This window comes from Zosterops lateralis (genome assembly GCF_965231275.1).
Source record: "Zosterops lateralis genome assembly, chromosome: 1".
Classification (NCBI taxonomy): Eukaryota; Metazoa; Chordata; class Aves; order Passeriformes; family Zosteropidae; genus Zosterops; species Zosterops lateralis.
In genome coordinates, this window is record NC_139762.1 from 66,593,168 (window position 1) to 66,618,915 (window position 25,748).

The window sequence follows — 25,748 nt, forward strand, 5'->3', positions numbered from 1 at the left end:
CGGGTGCCGCGGGCGGGGCGGGGCGGAGGCGGCGGCGGCCGCCCAGGCTGTGCCCGCTCTCTCTCCGGCGCTGCCATGGCTCCGCTCCGCTCCGGCCCGGCCTGGTGGCGCGTCCTGTCGCTGGCCGTGCTGGGCCCGGTGCTCTGCGGCCGCCCGGCGCGGGCTGAGCCGGAGCCGGGGCCGGGCCCGGCGGCGGGGGGAGACCCTCACGGGCGGCACCTCTACAGCGCCGAGATGCTGCGGCACGGCACCGCCGCCGCCCCCCACTTCGTCATGTTCTTCGCCCCGTGGTGGGTACCGAGCGCGGCGCGGCCCGCGCCCTCCGCCCGCCTCTTCCCCGTTGACGTGGCGGGGCCGGGCCGGGCCGGCGGGGAGGCCGCGGGGTCGCGCTGCCCCAAACCCCGCGGCGAGGCCGGGCCGGGCCGGGCTGGGGGGAGCGGCGGGGAAGGGCAGCCCCGGGGGCCGGGCCGGGCCGGGCTGGGGGGACCGGCGGGAAAGGGCAGCCCCGGGGGCCGGGCAGGGCCGGGACGGGGAGCGGGAGCGGGAGCCCCGCGTGTGGCCGGCCCGGGCCTCGGCGGCCGCCCCCGCCACATCGACACGGGCTCGGCTGGGTTGGAAGAGACCTCTGAGATCATCAGGTCCAACAATCCGCCCCGGAGCCGCTCCCGGCTGGGGCTGCGGGGGGGAGTCGCTCCGGCTGCCTCAGAGAGACCCGGGGCAGCTGCAGCTTGGCCGCCGTCACTGACTTGCCCTGTGCCTCCCTCCAGCCCAAGCTCGCAGATGCTTTCATTGCAGAATCTAGGTTCTCTTTGCCATCACGAAATTTAAGGGTAATTTTGCTGTGTTAACTACCGTGCTGTGTCCCCGAGGCCACAGGTATCCATAGGAGAGCCGGAGAGTTCTTATGTTTACAAGAGACCCACCGGGCTTTTGTCCTGGGCTGGTACTTTTGGCATAAGAGTGTTTGAGATGAATGAGGGAACAGTGCTTTACTGGGTATTCCTAGTCAAGAGGACAGTACTTCTCATCTCTGTGTCTTTCTCGTGGTTGTTCATATTCTTCTCTTTTCTTTGCCTCTTTCCCTACCCTTTTTTTATCTTACTGATATCCAGTAGATGTTATTGGGAGTTCTATTGTTAGGGTTGTTAGGTTTCTTTTTTCCTTTTTGATTTCCTCCCAAGTTTTCTTTAATCTAGATAAAATAAAGTTAAGGGAACAATGTGCAAAAGTTAATGTTTTGATCCAAAGTTATCCATTGCTTCGTGGTGCCATTTAGGCATATGAGAGTCTTTGAAATCCATAGCAGGAAAGCGTTTCCTTTGAAAACTTTTTTTTTTGTTATTAACATTGACTTATTTATGCCATGTGAAAATGTTAAGTGAAAGCTTGAAAGAGCAGATGCCTTTGTTCTCTGAAGATCACAAAAGTGGAGAACGCCTGACTTGCTGGTGAAGGACTTTTGCCTGAGAGTGCAGTGAGGCCTGAGAAATGCCCATGCAGAGCAGGAGTGCTTCTGTTCTCTTCTACTCAGGTGATAATATCTGTGTCTGTCCACACTTTGAGTGTTTCACAGGCATCCCTAAAACCAGATGAGCTTTCTCTTATCCCGAGACACTGTTTGTAGGAGACCCTCTGCCAAAAGGGCTGTTGCAGAATCCAGTGTATGCTGCACATCCTCAGTACAGGTCAAAGGGAGCACTGGCCTTGAAGACTTGGATCATCACACTGTGCCCTTGGGAGGGCTGAGGATCTCTGCCCAACTTAAATGTGAGGGAACTGTGTTCTTTACCAGATTTGTTGCAGCTTCTCTGGATGTTCTCCTTATCCTTAGCAAATTTCCTCCAGATCTCTGGTTCTTGGCTTCAGGGCCCTTACTCTGGATGTCTGGCTTCTGACAGGCAGCAACAGGGCCAGGTTTCAGGTCCAAGGGAAGAGCAAGACCAAGGGAACATCCAAGTTCCTGAGAGAGGAGCTTATACACACCACTAGTTTTATCATCGGGGGGCAGCCTGACAGTCCTGGAGTCTATATTAGAGCCTCTTCCCCTGTTCTGAGGTGATGTACTAATGTCCTAATGCTTCCCAATGCTGTTGTCTGTAGTTCCAAGGCAAACAGCAAGCAGCCCAAGGTTCGGCTGGGATTGTCTTTGAGATTTATGTGGGTGCTGCTAATGTTGCATCATCAATGCTACCAGTAAGAGCTGGGTTAGAGCCAACACCACCCTTCTCTTCCAGATTCTTGAAACAAATGTTGCTGAGGGCCTCACTCAGAAACAGTGGTGATACATGTGAGGTCCTACATTTGTTTCAAAGATGGCAGGATACTCCAAGAAGAGTGCATTCCAAGTCATTTGCATCAGGTGTCATAAGGTTTTTGTTCAGAAGGCTGTCCCACTTGGGGTCAGAAGAGTTTACTTTCTTGGTGGTACAAAGTATTCTTAAGTTGTTTGCCATGCCAGTTGCATTTCTACAGAGGAGCGAGGTTCCCCTGGTTCCTTACCAGGAAGGAATCTCAACTGAGTAGTTTCACTTATTATTTTGACTCTTATGGATCTTTTCAACATATGTTCTTTACTGGTAAACCTGGCAAGTCCACTGAGCTGCATAGAATTGATCACCAGTTTGTTGTTGTTGAATCAAACTCTGGTGACTGGATTTTGCTTCAGTTGAGTTCTGTGCAGAGCAAAACTGGTCCTAGGCTGCTTATACCCTTATCCATGTCCATGTTTTTAACTGGATACGGAGTTTTGAGTTGTATCTTGCTGTGGAGCTGCCCTTGCTGGCTGCAGAGCTCAAGCTCTAGTAGTGGCCCCCAGAAATGTCTGTGTTAGTCTCTTTTGGAGCTTCATTTGTACTTGCTGATGGAGGTTGTGGATGCTTACAACTTTCTAGCCCATGTGGGGAAAAAAGGGCAGAACTCATCATTGACACCCAGGTCTCCACTGTCCCCAGCAGCTCCTCCATCCCCACTAATGTGTTGTAGAGGAGCAGCAGTGAAGGACTGTATTGGTGCATGGGGCTGAGGGAAGCATGTGATATTGCAGGGTCTTCCTTTTTGATTGTGCCCTCCTTGGTTTAATATATATTTCTTTGGAAACTTCAGAAAAAGCATTTTCGGGACTGTCATGTATTTCTTTCTATATAATACTGTTTGTTTTCTTTCCAGACCGGGAATGACTAACAAGTCAATTACTGATTCAGATAGGAACATTTTTCCTGCTTTAATCTCAGTTTCAGCTTCCATAATCTAAAAAAGGAAGGGAAGAGGTGTGTATAGCAGAGATCACAGTGTTAAGTAGGGACAAGGCAGCTCTGTTGTGCTTTAAAAACAGAGGTTAATTAATTGGGATTCCCTTACCTAGTTTTCCATGCTCTGTTCTCTAACACCAGCCATTATTCATTTGGTGTTTTTAATCACTGCATCCACTAGGGGAAGAGGTCAGGATATCTAAAATCCTTCTCTTAATTCAAGCTCTATGAAGGAGTTGACTATGGAGGGATTTCAGTCAGAAGTTTTGATTTTAATAGTAACACATTGTATCACTTTACCAGGACAATTCAGAATAAGATCACATACGGGGCTGCATTCAGACACCTCATGGTGTGTGATCCACTGTGCCTGAGTGATACAGGACTTTATTAAGATCAGAAAAAATTCTTTATCTTAAAGATTCTTTATCTTTAAAACCTTAAATCTCAAGGTGGGTTTTTTTGTTTGTTTGTTTGTTTTTCTCTTAATGATCTCTGGACAATTAGAAAGGTGTGAATCCGTGCAACTTTTCTACAAGTGTACTCAAAATCATTTGTATGAGTGAAAATATTTCAAGTCAAAGCAAAGTTCTCCAAAGTTCTCCAAAGTTCTCCAAAGGTGATTTAATTGTTACTTACAAAGTGGATGTTGTAGGTGATGCCAAAGCAATAACTGCTTTTCATACTGTCAGTCTGAGAATGTTTTCTGTTACTCCAACTTTGCATTTTTTAGATGTCTTGGAGGGTTGGCAAAAGCAGCCTTTAAAGAGAAATGAAAATCCATTCCTTAAAACTTTCTATCATGCTTTGAGGAATAGAATATTGCTATAATGACTTGAAAGACTAGGAAAGCAGTGAGAAGAATAATAGCTATTTTTTTGCTTCTGGGGAGGTGCTGTTGTAGGAACTGTATGAGGCCAGTTTTCTGTGTGTATGCAGAGATAAAGAGTTGATGGTGTCCTGCTGGGGCAGAGCATAGGATGGGAGGATTTTCACAGAATATTCTGAGTTGGAAGGGACCTACAAGGGTCATCAGAATTTTGGGAAGCTGTGTTGTGAAATCAGTTGTGATGTTTCTTGACTTGTGTGTTACAGTTCCTCTGAAGCATGGAAGTGCAAGTGGCATTACAAAGAGGCTAGAAACTATGATCGTCTTACCTACTGCTAAAAAAAGGGAAATTTAAAATATTAGAATGTAAAGAAAGCTGGGCAACCTTGCAGGATTATTCTAGAAAGCTGGAAGACTGACAGTGCTTTGATTAATAGCCTTACTAAGTTCAGGGGATATTCATAGGATTTGTACTGTCAAAGGAGAGAAGCAAGAGGTTCTCAAATCTTGATTTTTACATGAGATGTTTGCAGCAGATGTTTGCTACAGTTCTTAATAGCATTTGCTGTTGTTTAGTGTAACAGTGCTTGAGTATGGGAGATTTCTGATGTAACTGATTTAACTTCTGATGTAAAATTTTGTTTAAATTTATCAAAATCACCATTCTGCATATGACTTTTCCATGGGCTCATTCCTCTCTAAGTGTGAGCAGCTATTAAACAGTATCTTGTTCCTTCTGTCACAGGTGTGGACATTGTCAGCGCCTCCAGCCAACTTGGAACGATTTGGGAGATAAATACAACAACATGGAAAACCCACAGGTCTATGTTGTTAAAGTGGATTGCACTGTAGATATTCCACTGTGCTCTGAATTTGGCGTGCGAGGATATCCTACGTAAGTAGAAAAAGAAGTCTGCTTCTATTTTTCTGTTTTAGTTTTCCATAATCTTCTGCCAATTTCTTGAAGCTAACTTCTAAGCTATATTTTGCTGGGTTTCCTTGCAGCCCTTTGGACCTGCTGTATTCATTTTAAGCCTTTTTACCACGTTGCACATTGCCAAGTATCATGTGATCCATAGTACTCTTTTTTTTTCTTTCAAGAAGCTGTTTTATGTCTTGGAAGGTGGCTGTGTTTAACTGAAGTCCAGAATCTTCTTGTTCTTTTGTCTGGAAGTATCTCTTTCTGAAGCAACAGTACATTGTGCAGCTGTGATATTCATGACAGAGCTGCTTTCTACTAACAGTACTTTTAAAAGTAACTTGGCACAAGTTTGTCAGTACACTGCACCCTTCTTAATTGAATTATAGGTGACTTCTTAGATTTTTAGTAAACTTAGTGCTCATAAAGCAATAAATCGATGGTATCATTTTGCATAGCATTGGTGATATTTTGTGGACTTTTTTTCTAGCTAAATTTGCTATATTGATCTATTATGTGAGTATTTTAAGGTTGCTGTGTTTATGCTGTTATCAATGATGTATGTCTTAGTACCTCAGCTTTTGTAGGCAGAACATGGTCTGGAGTATCTATGAGAGGTCAGTGTGTTTGGGTTAGATGTGTGTTCCCTTTTAAAGTGCCAGAAAGGGAGAAAAAAGATTTGTTTTTCATTCACATCTTCTTTGAAGGTTCTTGCAAATATGGATAGGATCCTTTTAACTGCTTTATTAATTACTCATCCTAGTGTCTTAGTGGGGATAAGTGGAGATTGTAATCATCTGTAGCCCTTCCACAGCCTGTAGTTTTCAGTTTCCTTCCCTTTGCTCACTTTGTCTGGTGTTTTTGCCAAGCCCAGCAACAGCCTGAACTTTTCATTCGCTCCTGGCTGCACCCACTTGGACGCAGATGAATGTGACTGAGAAGCTGAGAGTTATAAATAGCATAGTCCTTGTTGAGATAGGAATTGTCCTTAAGGGCAGTGTGTGTCTTGCTTCCACTACAAATGCCAAGAAAGAATGAATATTACAGTTCTGCTTTCATATCTCCAGAAGTGAGCATTGGTTGTCATTGCATATTTGCATAGATGATATTGTGGTGCTATTCCTTTTAAAATAGAGTGGCAGAGATTTTGAATAGGAAAAAATCAATGGATGTGTAATTGCTGGAGGGTTTTTTCCCCTCACTCCTCTTTAAGGTCATTGAATATATAGGAATAGTTAGTGCTTGCTTTTATCTATTTGAAAAGTTAAAAATAATAAGACAACCATCTGCTATAGAAATATAGCAATGAAGGGGAATTCATGGTATCAGCTCTCTTCCTATCTGAGTCAGTTTTGAACTAGCTTGTTTCTAAAAACCTCCAGCAAGGGAAATTTCACAGCTTCCTCAGGCAGAGGTATTGTTGCAAGTCCAGGATGTGCTGGTCCCTACACTGCTTTTCCAAACACCTGTCAAAGGAAAGGCTGCATCCCCTCAGAGAAAAAGTGGCTGAGCAGGTCCCTGCACTTCATATCACAGTTGTCTCAGGATTATTTGATGCTGCAAAATAAATACTCTCTCAACTGAACTAGAGAAAACTTACCGTTGTTTGCAGAAAATAAAGGTAGAGCTAGCTTTTTTTAAGATGTTACCTGAATTTGTTCTGTTACTTTTCAAAAGTATTGCCAGGAGGTGTGTTTTAGATGTTCTTCTTTTTCATTTCTGTTGCTTCCTTATTATTCTGACTTTCTATCGTCATAAGGAACATTCAAGAATACCTTAAACAGTAATGACAGTGGGAGCTCCTATCTCTTATGAATGTATTTGCATTTTGTGGTTTTTTCAACACTTTCATATGTTCATTTCTTCCAACTGTGGAACAAGAAGAGAGAGAACATTTCAAGAAACTAAAGAAGCAGTACAAAATGACAGCTTGGCAAGGGGAACTGAGGGCTAGGTAACATTAGTAATTGAAACTCTGATTTGCTTTAAAAAACAAGACTAAGTCAGAATTCACTGTCACGCCTTTATTAAATAAACTTCCAATTTTAATTTAAAATTCAGTAGTAGAAGCTTTGCATAGTCCACGGAAAAGTTTTGATAGTGATTATTGAACTTTACAATCATGAAGTCTGGATGCCTACAAGCAGTCAGTTATCTCCTTGTCCTATTGTCTCAGTGTGTTTTTTATCAGTTTAATACCACATGAAAAGCCCTACACTACAACAGCAGTCAAGGAACTAAAGGTGAGAAATTAATTCCTGGGAAAATAACCACTAGATATTTTTCCTTTGGTGATGGAGAGAGGTGAACAAAACAAAATTGATGCTCTTTGACAAACTGAAATAGGATTCATAGAATTGAATGCTGAAATTTTAAAATTGCTCCTTCTTATTGATCAAAGTAATACACTATGCTGATTTTAAACTTGGTATACTTTATTTTCTCTTTTTAAAATCTCCTTAAAGCTTACATGGGAATGAAAAAGGGTCCTAAGTTCTGAATCTGAAAAGGGTGCCTGATGCTGATGTTAATAGTCAAAAGATTTGTTACTGCAGCCTGAGCTGCATTACCATGGATTAGCAAAGAACATTATCTTTCTGAGAATGTTTCCTGTATGAAAAATTTTGCCTCACTCTTCTCTACATTTTGACCCTTTAGGCTAAAGTTTTTTAAACCGGGACAAGAACCTCTGAAATACCAAGGCCCCAGGGACTTCCAGGCACTAGAAAACTGGATGTTGGAGAAACTAAATGAGGAACCACCTGTAAGTGAAAAGGAAATACTCTTTTCTGCAGGGTTACTTATCTATCATTTATTTAAGTTAGGTTTCAATATTTAGGAGGAAATCTGCTCCTGAGAATAAAAGTCAGATTGCAGTATCAATCTGAAACAGCTTACATGTAAGTTAGAGTAGTAATTAAAGCTGTCATCCTGTGACCTGCTCTCTATTTCCTGCTTTTAAAATTACACTAAAATTACACAATGCAGTTTTAATGCTTGTACATTTGACATTTTAAGGTACAGTCCTTGCTGTCAATTCATTTGACACTTGTAGGCCATAATGTTTCTAGAGTAAGAAAAGCAATTTAGCTGTAATACATTATAAATTGCATTTGTGTTGGTCTTAATTACCTCTTAAAACATGGATGCCATCTTTAGCTGAGTTACTTTCTGATAATATTGCGGCCTAAAGAAAAGGTTTAAAATGATCAGTTAAGTTAGATAAGCTAATACCATCGCTAGGAAAATCCTTAAGTTTAGGGATGTCATGGGAGCCAAGCCTCACCTAAAATTTAATTTCTGATTGCTGTTTCTAATCAAGGGAAAGCTTTAGTGATTGCTGAACCACAATTAGAATGTGATTACATTTAAACAAGTATGGTATTTTTTAATAATAGAACATTAAATGCTAAATTATTTTAAGAAATACACTTCGAGGTTCCTTAAAAATTCTTTTCAGCTCTAGGGTTAGAGTCTAGAAAGCATTCACTTGCTTTTGCTGAAATGGTCATGAGTTTCTTGCAAGTTATGTATATTAAGTGTTTGCTCTATTTCCATTGTTGCTGTCCTCAAGGAACCATTAGGTAGACAGCATTCCCTCTGACACTAGGGAAGCAGAAAATAGCTTTTGCTCTATTTTTAAGTAGCCCAGAGGCCACTGAAGTGGGTGTGATGGCAGTTGTGGCTGATGCGTGATGCTCTGGAGGCACTGTTATATAATTTAAGTGTGTTAATATATGGCGATCCAATGAATGCTACAGCAGTTACTGTGCCCTGTGACTGTACTACAGCACAGTGAGAGACTGGTATTCCACATACTAGTAACTTTTATGTGTCAGTCCTTTCCACCTTTTGCTTTCAAGCAGTTGTTTTTTAGGAAACATTAGGTACCTAAATCAAGCTAAATAAGGACATTGCTTTAGGAATTTCAAATTTCAGAGTCCATGGCACTATCACAAAATAGTGTGATACAGGAAACAAATGTTGTGTATTTGCTGTAGAAGAGAAATAAAAGTTTATTTTTCTTGTGAATAGGACCCAGAATCTGATGTGGAACCACCAAAAGCCCCTGAACCTAAGCAGGGAATGTATGAACTCTCAGCAGACAATTTCAAGATGCACATAGCAGAAGGTAACTGTTTTTTTTTTTTTTTCTGAAGAAGAGAAATTAGGTTATAGAGACATTAGTAGTAGGGAGTCTTCACCAGAAACGTTAGTTTTCGGGATACCTGCTTCCCACTTTTATTTTCCGTAGTGAAAAGAGGATGAAACTGCAAACTATGTAAAAATGCACTGGTTAAATTACATATTGCAGACTCTGAGAATGTTGAAGTACAGCGCTCAGAAGGCAGTAAAATTATGGCTTCTAACCCCAGGGAAGAAGCAAGCGGAGCTTGCTCAACTAAACTGTCTCTTTTCATGGGTTGCTTGCTTAGTCACAGCCTTGCCACTTTGTGTTTTTGCCGGTCCCATTTCCTCCTTCCCTAGGTGCTGGCTTGTTCTTCCTCCCAGGCTGTTATTCTGCATAAGTATAATCCACCCGTTTCCCCCTTCCAGCCCCATCCCACTCCAGCCTGGCCCTTTATTTGATATTGTTTAGCTTCCTTCCTCCAGAATTTAATGCAGGCAAAACACTTTGTCTGTCTGGCTACTTTAAAAATATTTTGTCTGGAAGCTTTAAAATTAATGTCTGGAGGGATACCTAATATGGGAAATTACACCCCTCACATGATATTTTTTTAGACAATGAGCAAAATCTTAAAATACAGACTTTGGGCTGGCATGACAACAGAGGATCCTACTTTCTCCATCTGTTATCCAAAAAAGAAAGGCTGGATTAAATTAAATGTTTGCCCACGTGATATTGTTAGGGAGGTCAAACCAGAACTTGTGAAAGTAACCATTAACTGATTAGAAATATTTTCATATGTAAAACAGCATTTTGTGCAGCTAACTTAAAATTTCCCAGTATGTCTGGCTTAATGTAGAATTCAATCAAAATTCTCAATTAATTTTCCTCTAAGCCATCAGCAATATGCTAAGCATTTGTCAACTTAACTACCTTCTCAGGCTGTAAAGTTCAGTGCATTGTAAATATTTTAGTGGTTTTATTATGTATCCTTTGGCCTTCATAGAGGAGACATTCTCATGGTCAAATCTGATGGTTGGGCAAGTTTATGATCATATGTAAATCTGTTGTCCTCTCTTAGCTTCAGTTATGAGGAGTTCAGTGCTTAAATTTAACATGAGGCTTAGCAGTTACACCACCAAGGTTGACTTCTTTTCTTAAATAGCCTCCTTTTACCTTTTTGCTGCTCTGGAACAAAAATAAATTACATTGTTTTCTGTTGAGGAGAGTGTGTCAGAGTCCATGGTAAAGAATATCTGATTTTGACTAATGTTCTTATTAATCCGTGGGAAATTTAATTTTGTGGTTTACTTGACCAACACAGAGCATGTCAATCAGTTTGAAAGTCTTCCACATGCAGACCAGTCAAGTTAGAGAACACTCTTACTGCAGTTTGTTTCCTGGTTATTTTGTACTGCATTTCCTCTGACCTTCCTTTGTGGACAAGCCTTCAAACTAGAAAAGAATTCAAGTAATACCAGCCCCAAAGCAGTCTTCAAAGGATTATGAATAATTCTGCTAAAAAGAGCTTTTCTCCAGTTGCTGGTGTTTCCTGCAAATTAATTTTCCCCTTATTTTAATTAATTTCATTTTTATTTCATTTAACAGAGCCTTGCCTTTATGTGTGCAAAAATGTGCAGCAATTTGAATTAATTAATCTTAATTGAAAGAAATTTCATATTCTGGTACTTTGCAGTCAATAATATATATTTTTAAACTAAACATTAGTAGGAGATAGCACAGAGACTCTCCTCTGCAAAAAATGCCACAAACATCTACAAAAGGCAGAAATTTCTGAGTAGCTGATGTGAAAATTCAAAGAGCAGGGCAGAAAAAGAAGAATGGAAAACTGAACAACATTTTTCAGATAATTCATGGGCTCAAGCATTTCTTAGGAAACAGCATTGCATGAAGTTGAAGTTTAATACTACAATTTGTGCTGTTATCAACATATATTCCTTGTAGTCCTTTCTACTCTGTAACAGGGCAACTGATAGACAGGGTAGAATTTAACACTAAGGTAAATGGTTAGGTTAAAAGTATCAGTTTTTATACCTCACTTGTTGGCTTGAGATTGTGAAGCTGTTTGGATTTTCAGGAAATTTGGCAACGCTGTGGGACTGCATACAGTATTGAAAACCTAATTGCCGAAGTATTTTGTCCTGGCCTTTGATTCACAGTGTTTCCTATCTTTAACTCAGGAAATACCATGATAAATTTGCAGCCCGAGATTAGTACCTAGGCTTTAATTGCAGCCAAGTTCATTCCAAATGAGCTATGTTTTTTCCTTTTTTTTTTACTTAAAAGGTAATCACTTCATCAAGTTCTTTGCCCCTTGGTGTGGTCACTGCAAAGCTTTGGCCCCAACCTGGGAACAGCTGGCTCAAGCTTTTGAGCATTCAGAAACTGTCAAGATTGGTAAGGTAGGTGAAGCACTTTTAGTCTAAAAATATAGTTTGTGTCAATGTATGTCTCAGTGAAGAATCATGCCTTTTGTGCTATGATTTGCAAATAGTAATTGTTTTGTTTGTAACCTCTTAAATTCTTTTATAGTCATAGTTTGTATTTTGATTTTGCGATGGTCATTTTTTTCCTCACGCATCCACAGTTAACAGGACCTCCCCCACTTTAAGCAAAGCCTTGTTGCAAACAAGGCTGTCTCTCTGCATTTCAGAGAGCTGAGAAAAAGTCTGATACAGGAGTAATATTTTGAGAGTTATTTTTTATTATTATTTTGTTTTGTCAGAACTTGATAGACTTCAATATTTATTTTAAGTGGGAAAGTGACTTCTAATTTGTTTTTCACAGCATTGGATTCCTAAGCAAGCTTTAGCCCTACTGGGTATTTATGATGAGTTATTTCTTTGTTTGGTTTTGCGTTTTTTCTTCTTTTTCCCCATTAAACTTTTAAAAGGTTTCAGGGGGTCTTACACCTTAAAAATTGATATCTTGTCCTGCTTTACTATTTCCCTTAGGGTTGATAACCAGGTTCTGTGGTGTATTTACCATGGGAGCTTGTTACTTGTACGTGGAGTGACTTCTGTGCAGAGGTATGGAGGTGGTCTGGCAATTGCAGTTACTGGCTTTATTTGCTGACCCATACCTAAGTCCAGGGGGCTCATGATGGGAATCCCTGTGTATCTGCCAACAGTGGAAATCACACTGGGCTCAACTTCCACATCCCTAAATTTTCACAGCGATTCCACTGATGTGAAATACTACATGGCAGCAGTGTTGTCAGTCCTGCAGAGGGACTGTCCCTCTGCTGTCTGCCCTGCCTCTGCCCTCACAGCACTTTCAGCTGTAGCAGGAGGAATGAGCTTGACTTTTTTTTTTTATGCTTTTTAAAATCTGTTAATTCAGGTATGCTGTACATATACAGCACAGGCCAGCAGAGTTGAACTTTAGAGGAGGTATACATATATATAAGCACAGTTGAACTTCAGAGAAGACACATAAATATAAATATGTATATATAAATAAATATATAAATACGTGAGAGAGATATATATATTCGGACCTGGTGGATATAAAGTTAGATTCTCTCTGAAAATGAAATGTCAGAAGCTTTTTCTCCTTTGAATCTTTCCGTACTTTTTGATATCCTTGTTTGCTGTCTTGTGAAATCATTGCTTAAGTGTTCTGGTAAAATTGCCATTCTCTGGTACCCAGAGAAAAATAAACAATAAATTTCCAAAATTTCTGTTCTAATCAGTTGTCTGTGGTGTTTGCAGTTCATATTACTGAGAGTTGCTATTTAATACCTCCACTAAGATTTGTCTTGATGCCTAGACAATTTTATGTAACTGTATGGCTTGTGAAATATCTCTTGAAGCATGTCTTGGCTAAGATTTTAAGCCTGTAAGTAAACAGGAAACACAACTGTTTCTAAGAAGGTTGAACCATGACCTTCATCTAATCTGGGGGAATAGTGTCTTAACACTGTTTAATTTTTAGAATTTATCTTCAGTGGAAGCTTATAAACTGGTAACTTCACAGACTGGTTTGTGATGTATTAGAATTGAATGTTGCTATGCACTTGGAGCTTCCCATGGAATACAGTTCACTTGCTAGCTGTTGACATGCCTTCTGATGTCTTTAAAGAGTAGTCTTTTAAAAAATGGGTGAGCCAGTATGTCTTCACTTTAAAGCTCTCTCACATTAGTGTTTTGTGTCTTGTTGTCCATGCACTGATTTTTATTAGCTGAGAATATCAAGTACTTTTTAATTGAAATATTTAATTATATCTTCATTGTTCTTTGTAACTGCTACTACTTCCTTCTAGCCATACCTCCCTCCCCAGTCCCTCCTTAAAAAAAAAATAAAGTAAATCAAATGCATACAGAGCCTCCCAATTATACAACCAAAACACTCGTTGGAAGGCAGACATAATCATTCTCAAGACAGTACTTGGTACTGAGTTTTGCCAAGCCTTGCATTGCTTGTTCCTGTATTTTTCTGAGCTTTTAAACAAGGGAAGCTGTGATGCTTGTTGTAAGTTTATTTTAAGCACTGAATAGTTTTGGGTTTTATTCCCAAAATGTAGGTTGACTGTACCCAGCATTATGAAGTCTGCTCTGAAACCCAAGTTCGTGGTTATCCCACACTTCTCTGGTTTAGGAATGGTGAAAAGGTGAGTCTGCGAGTTCAGCAAATGATCACACCATTTTTCTCTGAATAATATTTGGACTATGCTTACATTCTGGAAAAAAAAATCAAGTGGACATATACAAAAGTCTGCTTGTGAGAGGAAAAGGTGTTGGAGGTTCATTTGGGTACTAGAAGAGGTAGACTTTGTCCACAGATAAAATGTAAAGGTTTTTGTTCTCTGCGTTTTGCAAACAATTGATATAATGTTCATAAATTTGTAAGCAGTACCTCCGGTTATTCTGCTGTGTGAGAGAATTCTGGGTTTACTCTATCATAGTATTTTACTTTGTATGGAGCACAAAAACACAACTGAAATAGAAATAATAATAAAGTATGTAATTTTCACAGTGTGTATCAGAAGGTTCTCATCTCTGAGTAGTGCCCATCTGCTGAGTGATGTCTAGAGATGCAAATTTTCCTTCTTATGTAAACCTGAACATTTCACATGACCCTGCAAATGAGAATCTTGTGGGCCCAAATGACTTTTTTCCTTACAGCAATTCAGAGAACTAAAATATTCTGAAATTATGGGGAGATAAAATATTTATAAATACCACATGCATGAGCAGCATTAAATAAACATATTATAAATTGTAGTGTTATTTATAATATATTTCACAATTTCAAGATTAGTTAAATATATTCAATGGATATTAAAAATAGGCCTGCAAGAGAACACAGGCCTACACTTCTAGCTCTTACCTGCTAAGTTCTGGGCCGGGGGGAAGGAGGAGGGATTTTTCTCCCATTCATCTTGCTTTCCTTTTCAAACATTTACAGTATCAACAAGTTAAGTTTTGCTACTTGAAACAATTTAGTGGCCACTGCTTGTGGCAATTTTCTGGCACTTTAAAGAGAAACTGGCCAAAAGCACATACCAGTGCATATGAGGTTTGGTATAAGCATCCCTATAAGATCAGACCCGAGGGAATTTAAATGAAGCAGCCCCTGCATTTTTGAATCCCAACCAGATTCACGTAAGTGTGCAGCTGTCGTGTGACCTCTCAAGGCATATGACAGCAGCACAACTGGAAGCTGAGGGAGTGCTCAAATAAAGCATGGTGGAATGTCCAAGGCTAAAGGTTTTCAGCTAATAAAACTTCAGTCTAAACATAATAATTGAAGTTTGAGTTCCTTGGAGTTATTTGAATCAAGAGTGCAGTGAAAGAAAAAAAAATCACTGCTGTTGTATTTGGTAAAGCTGATCCTCAGCCATTAATCTGAACAATGTATTTCAGTTGACATCAAACTGTCTTTCCTGGCATTCCTTGGTAGAATACTGCCACCAAAATCACATATTCCTCCATGGGCTGATACAACATATTTGAAAAAGCACAGAACAACCTCAACAGTTTTCCAATAATCTGTCCCAGGAATTCCTGAAACTCTCTCTGGCAGCTATGATACTGATCAGTAAGGGGAAGGAGTCCAGCCTTGTCTGTAATACCTTCATTCCCTTTGCCATAACTGAAGTCTGGCACCATACCACTGCTGTTGGTGAGGTGCAGCAGATACTCACCCTGCTGACAGGGCTACAAACAAACAGGTACAGGCTTCTTGCTCCTTAGGGATTGACACCCAGTGCCAGGAAGGGGGCAGTACTTACAGGAAACATTATCAATTACAAAAGAAGGAAAATATGTAGAAAGCATTCCAGTGATAAAGGAAAGTTGAAGAGATGTCTGTTCTTCCTTCTAATTTATGGAAGAGTCTGTGTTGTTTCTAAAGAGTCTTCCTTGTCTGCAAGAGGAGATTAATCTTGCAGCCCACACCACAATGGACCACATCTCAAGAATTCTATCCAAAATGGATATTTAATGCCTCAAAGATATGATCTCTCTTCTGAACAGAAAAATTAGTACTAATTTTCACAGACTGAGGCAATCTGAGGGCAATTATGGAAGACCCTGATTGGAGAGGACTGACAGTAGATTTGAGAGAAGAAAGAAAGAAGCTGCTCACAAGTGCTCTGATTTCTTGTTCTGACAATCTCTTGATTGTCCTGTTCTCTAGACTTGGGAAATACCCAAAATATGAGGAAGCATCCAAGGTAAACTGGCCTCTCAAAGATCTGGCTGGCTGACTGCTTTATGTACAGGTTAAAAAATAGGATTAGACTTTTGTGAGAGTGGTGCCATTGGTATGCCCTGCAGCAGGCTATTGTTGTCTCTTGCTCCCAGATGAACTCAGGTGCCCAGAGTGCATTGCCTTATTATTTGGGTTTTCCAAGGATTTGTGGCAAGTGTGTAGGCCAGAGGAATGACTGTATAGTCCAGAGACATGCAAGTTAAGGTTTTCAGCTCTGTCAAAGCACTGTGTACAGCTCACAGGGTAACAGAGACCACACCCAAAACACAGTGAGTATTTTATTGTTCTTCATAGTACAGTTAGAGTCAAAAAAATTAAACTTTGAAAAAGCTGACAAGGGTGAGACCAGGAGGTCAAAGTGGCAAAATTTCAAAAATTTGCTTCTTCGTTTCTAAAATACCTTTCTTTTCAAGGAAGTTTTAGATTGTTCCCTTTGGGTACTGAAGAATCTGTGGCAAAAGCTGAAGACATGGAGTGTCAATGGAATGTCATAGAGAAGTTTAAGAACTAGATAATCATATTTACTATTTATATGCTTACATTTGGCAATCTTATGTTTTGCTAGTAATTATTTATTTGCTATGTCAACTGCATATAGAATGTTGCACAAACTTTTTGCTAATTGTAGGGTGACCAGTACAAAGGGAAGAGGGATTTTGATTCCTTAAAAGAATATGTGGATTCCCAACTCCAGAGCTCTGGGAAAGAGCCACCAGCAGATAAACCTGTTGAAGCCCTACAGCCACCTGCAGAGCCCACCCATGCCGAGGTAAGTGTTCTGGCTGCAGCAATGTCAGCTTTTTAGATTGTTTTAGCAGCCTGTCTGAGTCTTCCATGTGTTTCTCTCTCTCTGAAAGCTTGACAATTTCTGGATGTAAACTGTACCAAATACTTCCCTGGTTTTGGTTTTTTTTTGGGGGGGGGTTTGAATAATAATGAGTGGAATCACATCATAAATCCCACAGATACTTTTATTAACCTGATGAATTGGAGAAGGGAAATAAATCTGATTCCTATTTTATGGTTGCAATGTTATTTTAGATGCAGGTATAAATGTGATCTTTTTGGCCTATGGAACTGCTGGCACCTGGGTCTGTATGACAGCATATTTCACCGCTATAGAGATGAACATTTCTTGCAAGATTATCACTTGAACCCAGGAGAATGGTGCACACTGCTAAGCCCCTAAAAGAAAAAAAAAAAAAAAAGCCAGGGTTCTATACTTAGAAATCTGTCTGCATAAACAATGAACAAAGATTCTGAAGACCAGTACCAATGTGGTAAGGTAACGTGCCCTGTGACAAGAAAACTCCTTGGGGTTTGGAGACTTATTTTAATCTTGATTGTAGAAGCTGTAGGCTTACGTTGTGAAGAAATTAGTACAAATAACCTTTGCACAGTTGTAGCTCATGTCATATAGTTTTCTGTCTTTTCTAATCCCTTTGGTATTTCATCTGCCTTTTTTCTTGGAGATGAATGCAAAATTGGTGAGGCTGAAAAATTAGGGATAGATTTCAAACATAATTTTTCATGAAATGTACAGAACATACTTTCTGCTTATAAAATAAGGGACAGAGATTTACACTCCCTCGATATAGAATGAACTTAAGCAATTAGGCAACAATATTATTAATATAAATACAGTTTGTATGCAGCTTCTTAAAGGAGAGTATTACCTTTCTCAGTTGATTTTTCCAGCAGCATTGCATAAAGTGGCTTGCCAAACATTACAGACCACATAAATTTCCAATTCTCATACTCTTCAATTTTTAATTTTTTTAATTGACCTCATATTTGGAAGATCCCAATGAGCTGGTGCTAGTACAATGCCGAAAGTAATTAGTTGTCTTTCTATTTTTATAGAAATAACACAAACCACATGTGGCACAAATTCCCACTTCTGTCACCAGTACACACATAAGGACGAAGGGATTGTTGGGGGATTTTTTTTGCCAAATAATAGTAGACATAGTGTAGGACTCTATTGTCCTTACAACTTCTATCTTAAGACCCCTTGACTCTTTGTTTTCGTGAATTTTGAAACAAGGGGCCAGCCCCTGTAGCCAGCAAACACTGACTGCATTTGCCATCAGTTGACGACAGCGGGTACCACAGGCAGCAAAAGCAATGAGTTCCTACTCCAAATTTGTGTCCCAGTGTTGAGGCCCTACCTGGATTCCTCCATGTCTTATATAGCCTAAGTACTTGCCAGCCATTTTACAGAAGCTGTACTTTTGCATCCAGGAGACTTGTCTACCGTCAGACATGGCTAAAATTATTCAAAAAATGATCCAGGTGGATTAAGGCAGAGTGACCAGCTGATGCACAGATTATGTGATTGCATTAGAGATCTTTTTTTGAGACCTAAAGCTAAAATCGAGATACCTGATATTAAATTTATTGTTGTGGTTCTATAGTTCACATTGCTATTCTGATAGTAATCTACAGATCTTCAAAATTCATTTTACTGTGCAAATCATGGGGAAGTTGTTACTAATCAAGTATTCAAATTTTGTATATTAGAATGTATATTATGTTTGGACCATCAGTTTCAGATATCCATTTAGGAAAATCAGAGTAGAAGCATAGTGCTTACTTTTTGTTTCATTTCATTGTTTCTGATTAATTAATAATTAGAAAATATAAAAGTATAATTTCTAATTAATTATTTAGAGGTAATAACACTTCAGCTTAGTGAAATATTTCCATGAACTAACAGTTATGTACAGAAATGTTTAAAGGTACCGGATAATCTGGATTTTCAGATTTATTTTTGGCTTCACAAAACTTGCTTGGGTTGAAATAGAATTCATAATACTGTCAGCTGTGATCTTCTTTTTCTTCTGCCTTTATTTTATTTTGAGGCTTTTATAGACATGAGGTATATTTATTTGTTTATAACCCCTCCCACCCTTAAAGGTCTCATGCAAAAAATAAAGTTTCAGCTTCATGTTCTCATAGGAGACTGTAAGCAATGCGCTTTCCTCCCATCATTCCCTTGCTCCTGATACTATCAGGAGTAGAAACTTTTGCGGGCACCCATGCAAGTGTGGTATTGTGATGTCCTCTTGACAGGCAAATCCGTGGTTCTGGTAACAGTTTTATTCTGTGCATGCAATGCAGGAGAAGAAAGAATAGAGAGAACAGCTCTTGAGTGCCCTGAATATCTCAAAATCTCAGATGGCCATTATCTGCTTGAAGCCAACTCCTCTAAAGGCTGTTCCTTGAAATGTAGCGTATTAAAATTAAGGTGTTTTTTTAAATTACTGGAAATTTGGATACAGGCAAATCCTTGGAAAATAGGAAAACTTTGTTTCTCCAGTTATGGATTAAATTCACTGTAAAATATGCTTTTCTCTGCATCTCTCTAGGGAAGAAAAGTAGCTGAGAAGTAAAAAGCAGATCTGCGGCTGCTACTCTTGTTTATATTACTAACAATATTATCTTCTCCAATTTCAGTTTCCCTTTTAGGAAGGTAAAAAAAGCTCAGTAGGCTGATGTTGTATATACAAAAAGTTTTGACTTTTTTTCTCTTTTTTTTTTTTTTTTTTTTTCTGGGGCCAGGCTGCAGTGCTCTCTCTCTCTGAAAAAGACTTTGATGCAACCATTGCTAGGGGGATCACCTTTATTAAATTCTACGCTCCATGGTAAGAAGTTTGCAGCTGCTGCTGTTCAAGATTATTGCTGGCCTAAGCTGTGAGTGCATTAGTTGCTGTAGGTCTTTGAGCTGTAGTACTGTATTTGTTGTCTCCATCTAAACTGTGAATTAGCTGAAGAATGTGTGTGTTGGCAAGAGTTGCAGCAAAAAAAAAAAAAGCTCAGTCTTGTTTAGCTCCCTTGAGCTGCCTCTCTGTGGAAAGGCTGACACAGAAACTTACCCTGTCAGCCTCCAGGTACTGCTGGGGTAACAGAGAGAGTGAAGCTTTCTTTGAAGGTGCAGCATGCTCCTATCCTTGGATTAGGGTAAGATGAGGGGAGCACATCACCATATCTCAGTGCTGGGAAAGGAGAGGATGTTGGCCTTAGGGAACTCTCCAGCGTCTCTTGGAAGCCTCATTCGAGCACCTGAGTTTTGATACAGGCTGTTGAGCTATGGATTATTAATTGCCTGTTCTTCTTCAAATAACTGTCAAAAACCTAATTTGCACAAGTGACAATTTTAAGATATTCTTAAGAGTGTATGTTCATGTAATATGTTCTTAGAGGAACCCAAGGTAGAAGTGCCCAGTGCAGATGGTGTAGGTGTAGCTACCCAATGGAAGACATTGGAGGGAGTAATGAAAGTAATGTCTGGCATCTGCCATTCCTGCTATATCCAGCAGAGCCTAGGATCCCAGCTGGGTTAAGACCTCAGTATTACAAATCTGTAGAAGAAGTATTTCCCCCTTTTTCTTGCTATTCCCTTTCTGAGAGAAAAATAAAGTTTCACGGTTCTCTCTCTGGTTTATAGAATTCGTCTTATTTGTGCCTCTACTGAATGAAATTCGTATGCCATCTCACTCATCCATTGCTGGTCTTTTACCCAACAGCAGGAAGCCTAGTATAGGAGGAGAGATTAAAATTAAGCTGTATTTCACTGTGTGAAAGATAACACATCTCTGATTTAATCACTAGCATTCCATTAACACAGTGTATAAAATATAAAAAGATCTTTCATTTGGGTTACAAAGTGCCCCATTACAAAGCAACACAAGCAAATGCAACCCATATTTAGATGTGCTCAGGTGTCTCAAAATATTGCAGTGTAACTTCAACAGTAGGCATGGATATGTTTCTTAGTGTAGGGAAGAACTACCTGGGAACATTTCATTTCACTTCAGCTCAGTGCTGCAGGTTTTCCCACTGTTGTCACCTTTTGCTGCTTGAGAACCTATGCTCTCTTCCATCTGTAAGATCTGCTTTTGGATGTGAGCGTCTGCCATCACTGGGTTAAGAAATACTCTGCACACCCCTCATCATTTACTGCTCTTTCCTTTATCCTCTCTGTACTCTGGGAGGGATTTAGATTGAGCCTGTGGTGCTTCTGCCCCACCTGCAGAAATGGCTGGGAAATTCAGTTCACACCTGTGCTCAAGAGCAACTTCCAGTCTGATTTCTGAACCCAGGGTTTATTGGCATATCTACTAGTTTGTTACCTGGAGCAACTTTTTCTGGGAGAGTCTGAAATCAAGAAATGCTCCCTTTTTGATTATTTTTTATTAACAATACCATGTCCTCATCTCGTGAGATTCTCATGGGATGCTGCAGGATCTCACAGATAGGATCAGTGTTGGAAGGCAGGCTGAGAAACAGCAGTTTCAGGATGTAGAGTCACCACCAATGTGTGCTGCCTGGCTGTGATGCTCAGAAAGCCACCATTTGGGAAAATGCTTCCTATATTTATGTAGCTCGTATCCTAGTTTTGGCTCTGAAAGTCAGGCTTGTGACTGCCTGTAGTGCTCTGCATATAAATGACCATATTCTCTTCCAAGTGGATTAGGGCTCAGCAAACACTATTATGTTGCTTTCTAGTTGTGCCCTTCAGTTAGTTTTGGATAAATATTAATGTTAACTTGCATCACAAAGCACAAAATCGTCCTGTTCTAGTAGGTTTTGTGCATGGTCAGAAATGCTTTTATACTGTCACTCTGTATTAACAAGGTGGTTTAAATATACACTGGCTTGCATTAAGAAAACTTCTGCTGAGACATCTTTCATTATTTTTGTAAATGCCCTGATCCAGCCTCAAGGCAACTATGGATCTGTTTTAATAACCCAATTAAGGTGCAGCTGAGTTAGAACAGAATGAGCAATGCAGCTTTAAAGTCTTAAGTGCTTTGGGAATTCTTCTTGAAGGCAGTAAGAAGTTCACATTAGGAACTTGGCTAAGCCAAGTTCAAAATATAAACAAAATTAATGCTTTACTATGGATTGGTCAAGGAGGCCATTAGGAACTGGAAGAAATTTAATAGGGAAATTAAAATCTCATTTAACTAATTAATTTTGGGCTATATAATTTTAGCATAATTGGCATATGCTACCTGAAAATTTAATTCATACTACAGACATTCTGTGTCTTCCTAAAAGCACTTTTGTTTCCAAGAGATCTTTTTTTCCCATTTAAATATTCTCTGTGCTTGTCTTTATTTGGCTTCATATTCCTCTGTGGGGTACAATGTTAATGTACCGACATCTAGAATACCATTCTAGGCAAGACTAACAAAGGCCAGTATTTCAGTGCTTAACTTAGATAAAATCACTTGTTTTCTCAGCTCATTTACTGACATAGTAGTGCAAGGGAGTTGGAGGGCCAAATCATTAGGGGATAAGAAAGGCCGCTAGCTAAACTTACAGCAATTGCAGCAAGACAGTAGAGATAAAGTGGAAAAGTGTATCTGCTAAACAAATCTCCCTCCTTTGTTTCTAGGTGTGGTCACTGTAAGAACTTGGCTCCAACCTGGGAGAACCTTGCCAAAGAGCAATTTCCAGGTTTGACTGATGTCAAAATAGCGGAAGTGGATTGCACTGTGGAACGAAACGTCTGCAACAGATTTTCTGTAAGTGTGCAAGTTCTGAGATGAAGGGAACAGTATTGTGCACCAGATGTTGGAGGCTCCAGCGTGCAGCCCAGCTGGCAGCTGCACTCCAGGTGCCTGCTAACAGTACAGCTGTGGTCTCTGTTGGCCAAAAAGAGGCACCTGGTGACACCATTTCTTTCCTGAACTGTTTGGTCAGACTTGGTCATTCTCATTACTGGACAAAGCTGGAGAAGTCCCTACTTTAGGAAGCCTCTCTTTCTGAAAGCACCAGGGCAGTCTTGTGGTATCCAATGCCGAATTCTATACCTAGACAAAAAATGTCTTTCAGAGCTGCTAGGCAGACAACTGAAGACAGAGCTGGAGCTGCCATTCCAAGGGCCTAGAGGAATATGTATTACTCCATTCTCTTAATGTTCAGAAATTGCAGGTTGGCATTGAAAGTTCTGCTGTGGGTTTGGTTTCTTTAAATTAAAATGCCTCACTGTTTTAGAAGGGTTTGATGGCTTTTCAGAGTCAGGTAAATATGAGTGAGGGATACAAATTTGAACATTAATATCAAGTTTCTTTTCTTGTGTGTTTTTTGAAGGTACGTGGATATCCTACACTTCTGCTTTTCCGAGGTGGAAAGAAAGTCAGTGAACACAACGGAACGAGAGACCTTGAATCACTTCATAGTTTTGTCTTGCGTCAGGCAAGGGATGAATTGTAATAAAAGTCTGGATGCTCAGTCCCTGGCTGTCTCTGTACAGTAGCTGAGGGATTTCTATCTTTGCTCATTTTCAAATAGTGTATTTGGGGGGGATGGGGCTTTTTTTGTTTCTTCATTTCTAGGAAATTGAATGTACTAAACTTTGGTATCTTCTCCTTGTGTGTGTGTTAGAGACATGCCTCTGTGTGTGTGAAGGAAAGCTAACAAGTAGTTACTGTGCAAATCAAGAGTATTTTCAGCATTGGTAGTTGCACTGCATTTCTGCGTTCCCGCAATGAAGGGTAAATGGTTTCCTTTGAGACCAGAATATGTTAAGAAAACCAGCTGAAGGGCAGCAGTAGAATATTTTTGTCTTCAGGTTAGATCTGGTTAAAAAGTAATCCTTACAAACTGCTTACCATTACTAGAAAGGCAAAAGCTACAGCTGTGTTGAGTCACTTTTGCCTCTAGAATTGTACTTAATCCCTATTTGTCTTAATATAGCTGCTGAAAGGTTGAAAACACACACACCTTTGGAAGATACCAGGTCATCATGAGCTGGTTGTTTCCTGTTAATCCTCTCAGCATGGGAGGTCTAGCCATAATGAAAGTGATGGTACTGTAACATGTGCCTGAACGTTGCTCATGCCATAGTGTACATGTGTCAGGTGGATTTCCATAGGATGCTGCCATCCAGCTCCAGAGGCACAACTATGCTCTACTTCTCTAGAGCCAGAGTGAAAAAATAGGTGCTGTTATAACTGCTCCCTTAATGGTAAATGATCAGTTAGACTCCAGAGCTGACAACCTGTTTCCTACCCCCACCTGAATCCAGCCACAGTGCTGACCTGCTCCTTAGTCAGAGTACTTAGAGAACAACAAGTAGTACAATGTATATTTTTTTTTCCCATTCAGCTCTTCTGCAGTAGTGTAAAATAGTTCCCCCCTCTTCTTGAGCCTTAATGTTTTTCCAAGCTGTAAGCATTGCTAAGTCTGAATGCTAGGACCACACATCTTGTGGTGTCTTGGATTATAATATGAATCTATTCTTTGGTGCATAAGATGTTCCCTGTTAGACTTAACTGAAAGCCAAAGAATTTACATTGCAGAGACTGTCACGATACAAAGGCAACAGCAAACCAAGGACTGTATTCTGCTGTCTCATGTGCACAGAAACTCATGGAAGGAGGATTGCTACAGGCTAATTTGACTAATCTGTCAAGGTGCCGGGTTCTGTCCATCATATGGAGTAAGTTGGATTGCTTTTCTTTTTTATTTTAAAAAAAGGCAAAACATCAATGAACTTTTAACCAGCGAATTTCTCCTGGTTCTTCACTTCACTGTCTGTCCAGAACTTTTGATTCTGTTCAATCTGAAAATGTGTGAAGGTGAAAAAGCCACAGTGAAAGCTAAGTGTTGTACTGGCAGATGTATTGGATCAACATGTGTACTTCTGCCTTTCAAGAAGCCTTTATTATGTTTTTAACAACTTTCTAGTGAAGCACAATCTCATGAGTTTCTTGTATAAAATCAAAGTGGTACAATTGTTTACACTGAGATTTTTTCTAAATAAAAACTTTTTTAAAAAGCAGTCTTTCTATAAATGATACAGCACAATGAATATACAGTGACAAGTGCAATAAATTATAGCTTGTATTTACAAGAAGCCTTTTAAATGCAAGTAGAGGTAAGTGCATTTAATACAAGTTTAATATTGATCAAAACAATTTGCTATTAGCTTCTGCTAGACAAACCATGGCTCTACCCTGCATATCCTTTATACCAGTTTGTTAGTTGCATGAGTTGAAAGGGAAATATTGCAAATGTTGACATTCTGTCTTCCTGTAAACAAACTGTCCAGCTAGAGAATGAATGGCCCCTAAGCTTTTGCATCTGAATTACAGCTGAAGAAGTGTCCCGACTTCCTTCCTGGGCAAGTGGTAGTAGATGAGGCAGCTCCACATGGGGAGCGGAAGGAAGTTGCATAAGAACAAGTGTATAAATTTGTATTGCTCAGCCAGGGTCTGAGTTCATGGTAGTGTTTCTAACACAGGGTGCAGCCAAGCCATCTTACACTTGCAAGAGCAGAGTTAAACAGTGCTGGGAGCATAAGAGAACTGAAACATCTGCTTTGGCACAATTTTAGATGCTTACTGTCATGACAGATGTCAGAAGACTAACAGTCTAGGTGCAGTAACTGTCCCTTCTGGCCAAAAGGATCTTGCATGAGATGTACACTCTACAGCTGAAGTGCTAACACCACTTTCTTTAGCTTCTCTGTCTCTCCCCCTCATCTTCCCTCCCCGCCTCCAAAAAGAGACCTCGCTTGTTTTGGATGGTGAGTGCTCATCTGGTAAACCTGCAGCACATATCCAAGCACCTGCTCCAGGCCAAGCTTCTCTCTGAGATTAGGAGCATCCCAGCCAAATAAAGTGTGTGGGCATTTTTGCTGCTGCTGCTGCTGAGCTGAGCAGCCACTGTGGTGTAGGGTCAGTCTGTAAGAAGTCCAGCAGTTTGCCCCCACCCTGGGGGGTGGTCCCCACACCCCTTCCTCCCACAAGGCACATACATGGTGTTCTGAAGGGTGGTTCATCACATGTTTTTTTCCTGAAGGTCATGAAAACAGGGAGGGGTTGTATCCAAGTTCATGGCAGCATCACAGAGTCCATGTGAAGACTT

General features: G+C 40.1%; 1 protein-coding gene across 1 annotated transcript; it reads left to right on the plus strand.

Annotated features, from left to right (window-relative positions):
• Window positions 1–75: 75 nt before the first annotated feature.
• Window positions 76–25,746, plus strand: TXNDC5 (thioredoxin domain containing 5; the record flags this gene model as incomplete). The annotated part of the gene is made up of 10 exons (XM_083880635.1): window positions 76–290; window positions 4,823–4,972; window positions 7,655–7,760; window positions 9,032–9,128; window positions 11,433–11,548; window positions 13,672–13,758; window positions 16,492–16,632; window positions 19,428–19,510; window positions 22,270–22,399; window positions 22,968–25,746. The coding sequence occupies 10 exons, from the start codon at window positions 76–78 to the stop codon at window positions 23,088–23,090; spliced, it is 1,248 nt and encodes a 415-aa protein (XP_083736761.1). The 3' UTR covers window positions 23,091–25,746.
• Between the last annotated feature and the right edge of the window lie 2 nt (window positions 25,747–25,748).